The 14,635-nt window shown below is 45.6% G+C and overlaps 1 protein-coding gene across 4 annotated transcripts in view; it reads right to left on the bottom strand.

The window, feature by feature from the left end:
• The window catches only part of celsr2 (cadherin, EGF LAG seven-pass G-type receptor 2), an 80,498-nt gene extending 66,909 nt beyond the window's left edge, over window positions 1–13,589 (bottom strand). For all 4 annotated transcript variants that reach the window (XM_029775267.1, XM_029775264.1, XM_029775265.1 and 1 more), the window contains exon 1: window positions 9,775–13,589. In XM_029775267.1, the coding sequence (XP_029631127.1) occupies window positions 9,775–13,333 (3,559 nt within the window). In that variant the 5' untranslated portion in view covers window positions 13,334–13,589. The remainder of the gene's footprint in view (window positions 1–9,774) is intronic.
• Window positions 13,590–14,635: the final 1,046 nt, after the last annotated feature.

Genomic DNA, 14,635 nt, shown 5'->3' with positions numbered 1-14,635 from the left:
AGCACGCACCCTTGTGGGGCCCCAGTGTTGAGGATCAGCGAAGTGGAGATGTTGTTTCCTACCTTTACCACCTGCGGGCAGCCCGTCAGGAAGTCCAGGACCCAATTACACAGGGCGGGGTTGAGACCCAGGACCTCCAGCTTGGTGATGATCTTGGAGGATACCATGGTGTTGAATGCTGAGCTGTAGTCAATGAACAGCATTCTTACATAGATATTCCTCTTGTCCAGATGGGATAGGGCAGTGTGATGGTGATTGCATCTTCTGTGGACCTGTTGTGGCAATATGCAAACTGAAGTGCATCTAGGGTGGCAGGTAAAGGTGATATGATCCTTGACTAGTCTCTCAAAGAACTTCATGATGACAGAAGTGAGTGCTACTGGGCAATAGTCATTTAGTTCAGTTACCTTTGCCTTCTTTGGTACAAGAACAATGGTGGCCATCTTGAAGCATGTGGGGACAGCAGACTGGGATAGGGAGCGATTGAATATGTCCGTAAACACACCAGCCAGCTGGTCTGCGCATGCTCTGAGGACGCGGCTAGGGATGCCGTCTGGGCCAGCAGCCTTGCGAGGGTTAACAGGTTTAAATGTTTTACTCATGTTGGGAATGGAGAAGGGGGGGGGGTACAGTCCTTGGTAGCGGGCCGCATCGGTGGCACCGTATTATCCTCAAAGCAGGCAAAGGTGTTTAGTTTGTCTGGAAGCAAGACGTCGGTGTCCGTGATGTGGCTGGTTTTCTAGTTGTAGTCCATAATTGCCTGTAGACCCTGCCACATACGTCTCGTGTCTGAGCCGTTGAATTGCGACTCCACTTTGCCCCTATACAGACATTTCGCTTGTTTGATTGCCTTGCGTAGGGAATAACTACACTGTTTATATTTCGGCCATATTCCCATGGTTGAATGTGGTCATTCACACTTTCAGTTTAACACGAATGCCGCCATCTATGCACGGTTTCTGGTTAGGGTAGGTTTTAAAAGTCAGAGTGGGTACAACATCTCCAATGCACTTCTTAACAAACTCACTCACTGAGTCAGTGTATAAATCAATGTTATTCTCTGAGGCTTCCCGGAACATTTCCCAGTCCGCATGATCAAAACAATCTTGAAGCGTGGATTCCAATTGGTCAGACCAGCATTGAATGGTTCTAGTCACGGGTACATCCTTTTGAGTTTCTGCCTATAGGACAGTAGGAGCAAGACATAGTCGTGGTCGGATTTGCTGAAGGGAGGGCGGGGAGGGCCTTGTATGCATCGCGGAAGTTAGAGTAGCAGTGGTCCAGTGTATTGCCCACGTGGGTGCTACAGTCAATGTGCTGGTAGAATTTAGGTAGCCTTGTTCTCAAATTAGCTTGAGTTGATTTCCTGTATGTTGTTATGATTACAGCATGATTCGTTAATGATGAAGCATACACCCCCACCCTTCTTCTTACCAGAGAGATGATTGTTTCTGTCAGTGCAACGCCATTAGGAAGGACGCCTGTGTCTTTGTAGTGACTGGGTGTATTGATACACCATCCAAAGTGTAATTAATAACTTCACCATGCTCAAAGGGATATTTACTGTCGGCTTTTTAAAAATTGTTTTACCGTTCTACCAATAGGTGCTCTTCTTTGCAAGGAATTGGAAAACCTCCCTGGTCTTTGTGGTTGATTCTGTATTTGAAATTCACTGCTCAACTGAAGGACCTTACAGATAATTGTATGTGTGGTATACAGAGATGTGGTAGTCAATGAAAAAAAATGTAATCACTTGTTAAGCACATTTTTACTCCTGAACTTATTTAGACTTGCCATAGCCAAGTGGTTGAATACTTACTGATTCAAGACATTTCAGCTTTTAAATTGTAAACATTTCTAAAAAATAATTCCACTTTGACATTATGGGTTATTGAGTGTAGGCCAGTGACAACATCTAAACAACTTATAATTCTCCCAATCACAGCCGGTTGTGATACAGCCTGGATTCTAACCAGGGTGTCTGTAGTGACGCCTCTAGCACTGAGATGCAGTGCCTTGGACTGCTGCGGCAATCGGGAGCCCTATGTATAAATCTGATCCAAACCGGCAATCAAAACAATCAAGTGTAATTACCGAATGATTACTGGATATCCATTTTCTCCTCCTATAGAGCAAGCCAAACACTATGTCTTGAGAAAATCAAAAAAGAACAAAAACATCACAACCTAGCCTCACATTTCCTTCAACTGCTGGAATTAGAAAGGGCCTCTGGAGCACAATTAAAACCACTCAGGCATTTTAATCGAGAAGATTTTTGGAGCAGCCACATAATGCAGGGTCTCACTCTCACAGCCCAGGGGAGATCTGGTTGATCTGGGCGAAGTGGAGCTAGGCCGTTCCTACTGTTTTTTTGGACACCAAGCACTACAGCCTGACACGGCGGACAACTCTCCTCTGTATTGAAACCAAAATCAATTAATTCTCTAGCATTCCACAGATATTTCTTTGTTATGAGAGAGCTCCGCACCAAAGAAGAGGATCAGTGCAGTTCAAATCAAAACATTTGCATATTAAAAGGAAAACCGCTGTCAACGCTATAGTAAAGAGACAGCATGCAGAGAAGTGGCCAAGCATAAGGCTGGTATTCAAGCATACTGATACTCATTCAATATGGATGTGATACTGACTGAGTGGATGCAGGCGTGATCATGATCATCAATGTCACATGACTCAAACAGAAGACTGGTTAAGTTGAAAAACATAGGCAACATCCAATATTATAGACATTTCTCAAATAGTAGAGACTCTCAAACAGTGAGCAATGACCCACTGCAGGGTAGTCTAATGCTTTCTAAGCCATGGCTTAAGATTTTAGAAAATGTGGACCTGAAACTATAAAAACAATTCTGAGACTGCCAATAATACCCTTGGAAAACCTCAATTTGAAAATAAATAATGGAGGTGACCTTGTTAAAAAATAATTTATTCCTGAATGCTGTGCAAGTGGTTGAAACAAAACATCTAAAATAATCAGATTCTGCCTAGTCCTTCTTGGCATGGCCACTTAAGGACAACAATCCGCCTAGTTTAATTGGAACAGCTGAAAGAGTAAGATTGATGCCATCTTCTAACAATGCCACCAAACCTAGATGGCACCATATCGTCATTGGCATGGCTCCAGAAAAAAACATATGGCTAGTTAGCTGGAAGGCTTCAGATTATTGTCATGCCACCCTAATTGGCGCTAATAACCATATGAGTTTCAGCACCTCACACACTAGGAACCATTTCTTCATGCCTACTACCAAAGCCTGAAGGCCCAATGCTGACGTTCTACCCTCTTCGGAAGGAGCCCTTGAAACCAGGTCACTGTATAATTTCTCAATGGTTTGATGGTAAATGAGTGCAATCTAGCTTGCAAGTCAGCGATCTGTTAAATAAACATATCTGTTGCTCACAGCAGCACTAGAGCAACAAAACATGTTCACGTGACAGATTTTTTTACTCCACCGGACTAAAATTACAGTTTCAAATGATGGAGAAGGAGGAAAGGAGGAGTGGTAAAGGGATTTTATTGTATACATAATAGAAAGAGTACCCCAGCTCAGCAATGTGTGGCAATGCAGTGGATGGCTGAGCTATGAATAAAAAAAAACTTCTAATCTATGGAATAAAAAGTATTTCAGAAAGAAACTGTAGTATCTTCACCAGACTGTATATTCATCTGAAAGTAACCAATTCATACCTTAACAACATGGCGGCAAAGACAGTACAGTATGAAGATAAGCATAGAAATCCCAGATCACACTTGTAGGCGATGTCATGGCAACGTTGGCTAGCTAAGCTCACGCATAGAAACACGTCATCGGGTCGAACGTCTCGCACCGAACTGCGCATGTGCAGGCCGTCAAATCAGTTGATTTTGACAAATGAAAACACGTCAGTTTGTCAATTTCACGAGGTTGGAGTAATAACATGTTCAACTAAAGACATTGGCTCTAATCTAAAATAACAACTATGGGAGAATGTTTCACTTCTCATTGACTTCTCAAACCCCGGCCTGGTCTGCTTGGTCTGTGTTGCAAGCATTCCTGGAAGTCTCGCGATGTTGCGTCTCTGGATTTAGAAACTCTGATGGTGGTGCTAGCAGGCATGGTCAGACTCTCCTGAAGACTACAGGACCAGAACAAACAAGGGGGACAAAGACAGAGGGGTACAGACCCAGACAGAGATAAATTCCCCACCCCATTGTCTGCAGTGATAGTGGGGGACAATACAGATGACCCTGCAATATGTGATAATGCCACCAGGCCTGACCCCTACCCAAGCCCAGCCTTGCACCAGCCCTAATCCAAAACACTGGGATGATGTCATCGCCGCTTATCCAGACCGTAAGAGCAACAAAGCGGAGAGAGAGAGAAAGAGGGAGAGCGAGAGAGGGGCTAGTCCCACAAAGGAGTCGCTCCCATAGAGAAAGCAGCCAACGGAAGGAAATCAGATACCCTCTCGACACATCTGTGTCACAAAACAAAAAGTTTAGACAACGCAACCTGCCCACCCTGTGCTTTACTCTGGTACGGGTTTCACAGAGAGGTTCCAACACTCTGAGCTGTTGACATCCATTAAACGTTAGCTCCTGTTCCCTCAACGTAAAAACAAGAACAAAGTGGTATCGTTCAAGAAGACAACCCAAGGCAAATAGTGCCTTGAAGGTTTAGGTCACCTTTTCCAAACTTAAAGCAATCAATTGTTTTGTCAGTCAAAAAATGGTAACCACACATCGGCAGAATAGATTGTGTGTATCAAAATAGTTTGTCCCATTCAAAAAAGGTCTAGCGGTGAGAGAGAACAGTCAAGCAGTAGGAAAGGTCACTGTGGCTGGCCTCACAGACCCCTGTGTCCAAAGCAAGACTCATTGGGATCTATCCTTCACTGGGGAGCGGGAGAGGGCAACAGTTCGCTCAAAAGTAACCCTGTTGCACTTTAGAACTTATGTGCTGCCCCTCCCCCCATATTCCCTCCACAAAGGGACCTTCCCCCTTGTCCCCACCCACCAGGAATTTCTCAGGCATTGCTGGGTTCACCATGACAACTGGGTGCTTAACAAAGCATTTATCTTATGCATTCTTCCTTTCACAGGGGAGAGAGGGAACAACAGTCAAAGGAGAAATGGGGAGAAAAGAAGGAGGAGCTTGAAAGGATGGGGAAGGGGGCCGTGGAGAGGTTGCTGAGCATCATGGACACAGGGAGATAGAAGAGGAGGGATAGATGAATGTAAGAGGGAAAGAATCAAGGTGATAGGTGATGTTAGAGTGAAGAGCAGAGGTGGTGGACAAAGTGCTACAGACATTCCAAGCAGGGCTGTGACTAATGTCTTCTTGGGGGGCAACAGAGGTATAGAGAGAGATAAAGGGCCATTACAGACAAGTCAGCACAAACATACACACACCAACAGACAGGTGCTATATCATGGAAATTGTATGGCATATTGCGCGACAGTGTAAAGGCCAAGGGTATTTCTGGGTATAAGCACAAGTTCTCAACTTCTTGCTCTCCCTTTATCCATGTCTGCATAGTCATGGGGAAAACCCATTGGCTTCAAACACTAACCGTTCTGCCCCCGAACAAGGCAGATAACCCACTGTTCCTAGGCCGTCATTGAAAATAAGAATTTGTTCTTAACTGACTTGCCTAGTTAAATAAAAGGGGAAAAAAGGGCGAGACAAAAACTGCTACACTAGTGCATTCATCCATACCTCAGCTGATATTAGAGCCAGTCAGACCATGTCCCCTGGCAGCAACCAGCCACAGAGGAAGTCCATCCACAGACAACAGCCCAGTCTTAATACACTGTAATGGAATTACTTAGACTGGGACTGGCTTGATGCAAATTTAGATGTGATGAATGAGTGGCTTCCTTAGAAATTCCACTCCTGTCCTGTTATGTTATGTTGTGTGGTGAATGGTGACAGTGGGAAAATGGACAGCTTACAAAACACAGAATATGGACTCACTACCTGGGCTGTGTGGGAGTCGGGAGAACTGTCTCACATTCAAATAAGATATTTGAATATTCAAAACAAGCTGAACATTGTAAATGCAGTTAGTCATTTCAAACAATATTTGCATGTGTAATTGTCTTGAAATAAGATTTGTGACAGATAATCACAATGCAATGTACTACAGAAATTGATTCTGTTGTCAACATCTTAGTCCTAATTCAGATCCAATTCCTTTCACATTTCCTTAATCCTAGTGAAACCGATAAATGTGTAGTCTGATGACATAGGGAGTTGACCAAGAGTGGAACTGAGAACAGTTCGAGGTCAGGGGTCAGCTGTGACGCTACAGAGGGGTTGGTGAGAGGAGTTTCCCTATGGAAAATCCCCAGTATACTGACTACTGATGATAAAGCCAGTGACAGTACCTCCCGGGGCAGAGACCACCTAGGTAGACAACATAGCATGCTTGCTATTAGCATGTCATCTATGAGCTAATGCATGACTTGCCGTGCACTCTGAGGCAAATCAAGCTGCTATGTTCAGTCAGACGGGAGAGCTTGACCATTTAATCTCAGTGCTGATGACTATAACAGTGGGCATGTGCAGTATGTTGCCTACAGAGGCTTCTGGTTTCACACATTTCATCAAAGGAACAAACATGCCAAAGTAAATACTATGGTGTTTATTCTAGAACGATATTCAGGTAAGAACACAGAGGGAGAATATTCCATCAAACTCAATAGTGAGGATGAGAGGAAGGAAGATAAATCCCCTCAGCATCAAAAGCACACACACATTAATGCAAGCTCACACATGCAAGCAGCAGCAGATGATCAGCTCAGCAGTATATCAACGCTGGAGCAACAGAGCACAGGTTCTGCCACATCAATTATCTATCTGCCAGCCTGGTACAACTCCTGGTTGGACTGATCTGGTGTCCGTTCTGTTCCTCAGCTCAGGAGGGAGAATAGGATCCAACAATCCTCACAAATCTGTAATCAACTGTATTTACAACTGTAATCTGGGTTGCAGCAATTAATCCAGAGATTTTAACTCCCCTGGCCAGCAATATGGAAAGTCTACCCCACAAATCTGTAAACAGATGCATTTACAACCGTAATCTAGGCAGCAGCAATTAATCCAGAGATTTTATCTCCCACGGCCAGTGATATGGAATGTCTACCTCACAAATCCGTAATCAGCTGTATTTACAACCATAATCTGGGCAGCAGCAATTAATACAGAGCTTTTAACTCCCATGGCCAGCGATATGGAACGTCTAATCCAGCACATTAGCCAGGTTATCCCTCGTACCTGTGTTTATTGGTAAGGGCCATTCGCAGAGCACCATGGCTGAAAACTGGCTCCCTAATTGGCTAAGCAAAGGATTAATTAAATGTTTAATTGCCAGGGCTGCTATCTGAGCAGCTACAAAGAGTGCAATATGGACCCACCATGCCAATCAAAGGCTATTGAACCCTGCACCACTCCGATTAAACGGTATAGTAGAGATGAGTATAGCTCTTTTCAGAACTTCTGTTGTTCCTCGGCATCAGCATATCTAGATACAGTAACAGTATATACCTGAAGTGATGCACCTTGGCAGTATAATTTATGTGGTTGAAGTGATACGATCTGTTGCATTTCATCACAGACTAGCTGAGGTTAATGGAATCATCCATCACATGGCATCACCTCATAAATCAGAGAGCATAAAGGGAAGATAATGGAGGGATATGAAGTCGACAAGGGAAGAGCTCTCAGAATTGGGGTCAACAACTTCTATTCTACAGGCAGGCACCAGTAGCGTTCATTTAAGTCTCTCCCTCTCTCTCTCTCCCATAATCCCTCTTTATTTACCTTTCTCATTACCTCTGCATCTTCACATGTTCTATCCATCTTACGCCAATGAGATTTTCCCATCCTTTCTACAAACCACCTCTCTCCCTCCTCCTTTCTCTCTTTCACCCGGAGGGGTATTGACACACATACCCCAGCAGGTGCGGGACGCGGCGAGAAGCCGGCCGTCTAATTGGTCCTTGGTAGAGTCACAGCTGTTGCCCCCAACAAGGGCCTAGCATGAGCTCCTCTCGCCTGCCTCTGAATCGATCGCTCGCCATTGTCTTTCTGGAAGACAGACAGCTATCTCATCTGTCACCGGAGACTCCTCCTTTAAAGAGGCTCCAGGGAGGAGAAGCAGTAAAAACACCAAAAAAACAAAGCAGCACTCCAATACATTATAATGGCTACCCACTGCTGACCATATAATATCTGGCACTCAGAACCAACTCAGCCAGCCTAGCACTGTCTATTGGTCGAGTAAAGAGCTCAAAATAGGAATGCTATACTTATATTCACCAGTTATCCCATGATGATATCTGACCCTCTCACATTAGACTATACCTCTGCATCCATCAGAGTAAAGATAAAAATAGGAAAGTTTTAATCCATCTGGTTAAACTTATTTTATCTAGTTATATGGGCGCTTTGATGTCAAATCCCTGCCTGAAAAGCAGTGCCACATTTAAAAAAGGTGCCGTTTGCTGCGGTTGCTCCTCTCTTTTAATTAGAGCCAAGGTCATAAAGGAACCAGCTCTACAGCCTGGCTCCCAGAAGCCAAGGGCCACAAATCTCTCTCCCAACTCTCCTGCAGCGATTCAAGTTTAGTCACATTTTTGTAGCAAATAAAATACTCTGTAATTAGTGCTGACAGGTGAAATTTCCAGTGCAGACTGCAAATTCAAAGACAAACAAGAGGTTAGAGAAGACAATCATGGAAACCAGTGAGCTTGCTACTTCAACTCTCCAAACGGAAAAGCTTTATCTTTGCAGTGAGTCAAAAATGAATTACTCTCCCGGTCTAAAAAGTGTATGTTCATAGATGGCACTGTCCATCATGGCTTGAAACATGACATATAGGCCTAGCATAAAATATAGCCATAAGGCCTATGTTTGGTTCATGCTGTATTTGTTAACAAAGGTAGTTGAAATGCTGAGAACACAATGTAAACACAGGGTGTAGAGCTCAGTCTGATATTACAAAGAATGACTGAGTAACTAGAGAAATATCATGCCAATCTGGCATGTGATACAAAATATGGGAAAAATGTTGTTTTATCCTTAGTTTGACATCAAATGTCATCATAGTGTGAGTACACAAACTATAAAACAGTCCATAATTAAATTAAATATTGTGTGCTAGCTGAAAATGAAGGTTTTATGTTGGCCAATTATGGAAAATGATACAGACCCACTGGAATGCATTTCCCACAGGAGCAGGCCATCCAGCTGCAGACATGCACAGATAAACTGCTATTTAAATTCAGGACAACACATTGATCTACATCAGGCCTGGGCACGGCCGCCTGCTCTTTAACAAGATGACAAACACTAACATAAAAACAAACCCCAAGAAGATTAACTAAAATGCACCAGTAAACCAAACAAATCTCCTGACCTGTGATATTGCATCTCCCTGCCCAGATGCACAATCTAGTCTAGAGATGACTTCTCCCTAAAAATGAAACATAAGTATTGAGGAGACACACTAAGATCACCCCCTGAATGTTAAATTTAACTCATGATTAATATTGAATTAATGAAGATTTAGTATTGAAACACTGAAGCAGAGGAGGTCATAGATAAAAAGGTGCCTAAGGCAGTCAGTGTTCAACTCACTCTGTGTCATAAAAAGTACATATTGTAAATTGTAATGTTGAAAATGTTCAAGTGAGAAACACAAGTAGGAACAACAAGCATACCAGAAAAGGGCCTAGGTATTAAAAACAACTGAGGACAGGGTTGGTCTTACCTGAGACTGATATCCTCATGGAGGCCTCCAGGGGTCTGTTGTTGTCGAGGGCCTGGCTCAGCCGGATCTCTCCCGTGCTCTGGTTCAGGATGACCAGGTTCAGCTCATTACCAGCCTCAAAGCTGTACTGGAGCTGGTCCGAGGCGTCCGGGTCACGGGCAGGGATCCGTCCGATCACCCCTGTGGGGAAGCTACTGGACTTGTCAGTGACATAGTTATTGAAGATGATCTGGAAGTTTTTCAGCACCGGTACGTTGTCATTCTTGTCAACCAGCTTGATGTGCACAATGGCACGGCTGACCAGTGGGGCAGAGGTGGCCTGGACCACGATGACATACTCTGACCGTGTTTCGTAGTCGAGATCTGTCAGAGCAGTCAGTTCTCCTGAGAAGATGTCCAGCTGGAACACCTCTGGGATGTTTCCCTCTACTATCTGGTACATGATCTGGGCGTTGCTCCCCTCGTCTGGGTCCGAGGCTAATACGTGGGCCACTACCAGGCCTATTTGGCTGTTCTCCTCGACAAATATGTCAAACTCATCCTTCTCAAACACAGGAGGGTTGTCATTGACGTCCAGGATGGTCACTTGGATGTCCACGGATGTCTTGAGAGCAGGAACACCTTTATCCACAGCAAAGGCCTGCAGATTGTAGAATGGCATGTTCTCTCGGTCCAGGCGACGCAGCGTTCGCACAATACCAGAGGTGGACTCAATTATGAAGTCTCCGTCTCCATCCTCTCCCCCCTGGAAAGTGTAGAAGACACGTCCGTTGAGGCCAGAGTCTCGGTCAGTGGCAGAGACCTGGACGACGCTGGTAAACACTGGCACGTCCTCCATTACAGAGCCTAGGTAGTGGTCTCTGAGGAATCGAGGAGAGTTGTCATTCACATCATTCACCAGGATCTCCAGGTAGGTAGTGTCAGACTTCTGTGGGATACCATTGTCCCGGGCCGTGATGGCTAACGTGTAGGACACCTGATCTTCATAGTCCAGCTCCATCTGGGTGGTGACAGCGCCTGTGTCTGAGTCGATGTCAAACTGGGGGATGCTGTCATCCATGAAGTAGGTTATACGTGCGTTCTCCCCAGTGTCCTCATCTGTAGCACTGATCACCACAACGGTGGTGCCAACAGGTCTGTCCTCATTGATGTTGACGGTGTAATGTGAGCTCTGAAACACGGGCCTGTGGGTGTTGGCGTCGGTGACGTTGACGAACACCTTGGCGGTGTCAAAGAGTGTGCCGTCAGACGCAGTGACACTTAGGACGTATTGGCGCTCCAGCTTGTAGTCAAGGGGCAGGGCCAGGGTGATGAGGCCCCCTCCACTCTGGCTGGTGATGGAGAACCTGTTCCTGGTGTTCCCACTGGAGATCTGATACGTCACCACACTGTTGATATCCTGGTCCACTGCAGAAACCGTCACCACGCTTGTCCCCACGACGGCGTCCTCATTGAGGCGCATGTAGTATGACCTCTGTGTAAACTCTGGGTTGTTGTCGTTGACGTCGAGGATGGTCATGCTAACGCTAGCTGAGGAAGACATCACCGGGTGGCCATGATCACGAGCCTCCACCCCAAAGTTGTAGAAGTCCATGCTCTCCCTGTCCAGATCAGCGGCTACGACTATCCAACCAGTGCTGTTGTTGATGGAGAATGGGAAGTTGGGCGTGGTTTCAATGAGGCGGTACTCCAGCCTGGAATTGTCACCAGAGTCTGCATCAACAGCCTGGATGTGAATGATGGAGTAACCCACCGGCACGTTCTCTAGCACAGTGGCCTGGAAGGGGGTGCTGACAAAAATGGGGGCGTTATCATTGACATCCAGCACCTGCACCGTTACCAGGCCACTGATGTTGGAGAGCGGCGGGCGTCCCCCGTCCTGAGCGCGGATGCGAATGGTGTATTCCTTGTTAGCCTCGTAGTCCAACTGACTGACAAGGTCCATCTTGCCTGTCTGGGCGTCAATGTAGAACTGGCCCCTGGTGTTGCCACTCATGATGCTGAAGTGAACCATGGCATTACTCCCTCTGTCCTGGTCTGTGGCAATCACCTGCAGGATTTCTGTGTTGGGTGCCATATCCTCCGGAACCTGCACCACATATCGCTTTTCACTGAACTGGGGAGCATTATCATTGTCGTCCTCTACAATAATGTGAACAGTTGCCGTGGCACTGCGGGGGGCGGGGTCACGACCCTGGTCGTTGGCCTCTACCAACAGCATGTAGGCCTCCACCATCTCTCTATCCACTGGGCCCTTCGTGCGGATCACCCCCGACCTGGAGTCAATCTCAAAAACATTGTTCGAACCGTTGCTGTTGAGGACGTGGTACAGGATGTTACCGTTGACCGGGGCGTCTCCGTCTGTGGCCCTGACGGTCAGCACCTCATAGCCGATCTCTAGGTTCTCTCTAACACTCTCCTTGTAGTCCTGTTGCTCAAAGACGGGATCATGGTCGTTACTGTCACTCACTGTGATGGTGAGGGTGGCCATGGCCGTACGGCGGGGAGTGCCATGGTCAACAGCGGTCACACGGAATACATGGGTGTCCTTCTGCTCTCTATCCAGCACCTCCACAGTGGAGACTGCACCATTGACTGGGTCCACAGCAAATAGGTTGTTGGAGCGACTGTCAAACAGGGCCTCTATGAAGTACTCCAGCCTGCCTGCCTCCCCCTCATCAGCATCTACTGCCTTCAAAACAACTACAGGAGTTCCAGCTGGCTTATTCTCTGCCACAGCCACCTGGTACATAGGAGGCTGAAACTGGGGGCTACTGTTAACAGCCCTCTTGCTCCTGCTCACTATGCCCGATTCAGACTGGGCAGCCTGCTGTAGTAACTTCCCCAAGTGGCCCTGTTTGAAGGAGCCTTGACCCACCCGCCAGTGGACTGAGATGCTGTTCACTTTGGATTCCCTCTCATCTCCTGTGTATTGGTTACAAAGTAAGTCTAGCTCAAGAAGTGTGTCGTGTTTCAAACACAGCGTCTTGGACACAAACAATTGCCCCTCTGAAAAGTATAACTCCGAACTCCTAATCACCTTGCAGTGCATACGGCTGTGGGTTGGAGAGCCGGGTAGTAGATCCCATACCCGGAGGAGCGCAGTACCAGACTCGTGGCATTCTAACTGATGATTATGGGCTTTAAACAAACTGATTATCTCCAAATCCCATTGAGATTTCCTTTTGTGTTTACTTGAACAGTTCCTGCCGTGAACATACACATCATACTGGCTTGTGAGGAGGTGCCTCAACCCTGGGACATTGTTCATGCAGTCCACAACAGTGTACACGGTGAAAGGGTTGGAGCTGAGCGAGGCACAATTTAAACTACCTGAAAGGAACACCACGCGCGCAGACGCATCAGTTTTAATAAAGGTCTTTGAGAATTTAGGAGCGATTACCTGATCCAAAGTGCATGCCCCGCTCTGTTCAACACTTGCAATCACTGTCCGCTGCTCCGCATCCTCACGGATGTGTACATTGTAGCAATTCGACAGTGAAATGAGTTCAAACCAGCCGAAAATAATAAACAACAAATCCCACTTAATGACGGGCATTGCTCCACGATAATGTTCAACCAGGTTTGAACGTAGGCTAATTACTGCCGCTTTCCTTAAACTTTCAGTCTAGTCGTTCCCTTTTGTTGCCGCGTATCCATGCTTTCACTACTATACAGTAGCTAATCCAATTGAATTGAGAGAAACCGCAGTCACCTTGCTTGCCAAAGCTTCTCACCATGCAAACAAGCCGACACCACCACTCCATCCGCGTGAATGATTAAAATGGCTCCAACTACTCCTGCGCCTTGAGGCTTCTCATTATCATAAACCTGTTTCAGTGTGTTAGAAAGAGAGAGAGAGAGAGAGAGAGAGAGAGAGAGAGAGAAAGAGATGGGGTGGAGGGGGACGTTCTCACAGGGGCCACACTGGGCTGTAAAAGAAAGAGATGACTGGCCTCTAGTCCCCTTTGTTTTTGTTTTGCAGTTATAGTTTCTATAATGCAAAAACGTTTTCCTTATGCCTTCACAAACGCTCTCGCTATTTAAACACAAAAATAAACCTAAACTTGTGAGGGTCTTTCAGTTCTCATCCCCCGGGCACAGGAAGTTTAGTTTCCCTATGCCTATACATACCTGTCTAATACAAAATATATCTTACCTCATAGGGTAGTCTAATTACACTACACATTAGGCCTATATGAAAAGCACTCTAGTCCTCTTTAGGTATCGAAAATGCTTTTGTCTTGTATGTAAGGTTAAATGGAGTAAAGCAGAATTTTGATGCTGCAGACCTCCAGTGCCAGGAGACATGTTATCTGATGTGGGAGAGTGGTCATGCCAACTGTGTCTTCATCATCATTAAAAACACAGGCATTATGCCATGTCTGTTATGTGTCTCTTACAAAGCAATAGGGAAGTATTGAGCAGCTGTGCAATTAAGCTACTCCTGGTCATTCTTTAGACCTATATTGATCTTCTCAAATTGATCGTATTTGTGATAACTGAGTCAATGTGTACAATAGTATATTTTAGTTCCCACATTGTAATTGCTGAGAGTGATCTACATTTACTTTATTTTCCTACCACCTGCTGGTACATCTGCATTACTGCAGCCAGCAATCAGATTGCAACTAATCACATCTACCAGCTGGCTATTTCAGTAGCAATTGAGACTGGGAATGAGGTTAGACTGCAACTCAGATTTCAAGAGACGTCCACAGATCTCTTTTACAGTGATCCTGCCGTAGTCATTCAACAGTCTTGATACAATAATCTTAATCCAGCCACCTATCACTGTTTACAATGTGCACTTATATCCACATATGGTCAAAAGTACCTGAGACTGCATACTATTTAGAAG

Source organism: Salmo trutta, chromosome 14, assembly GCF_901001165.1.
Source record: "Salmo trutta chromosome 14, fSalTru1.1, whole genome shotgun sequence".
Classification (NCBI taxonomy): Eukaryota; Metazoa; Chordata; class Actinopteri; order Salmoniformes; family Salmonidae; genus Salmo; species Salmo trutta.
Note: the sequence above shows the minus strand (reverse complement) of the source record. Positions and strands in the feature narration are given on the sequence as shown.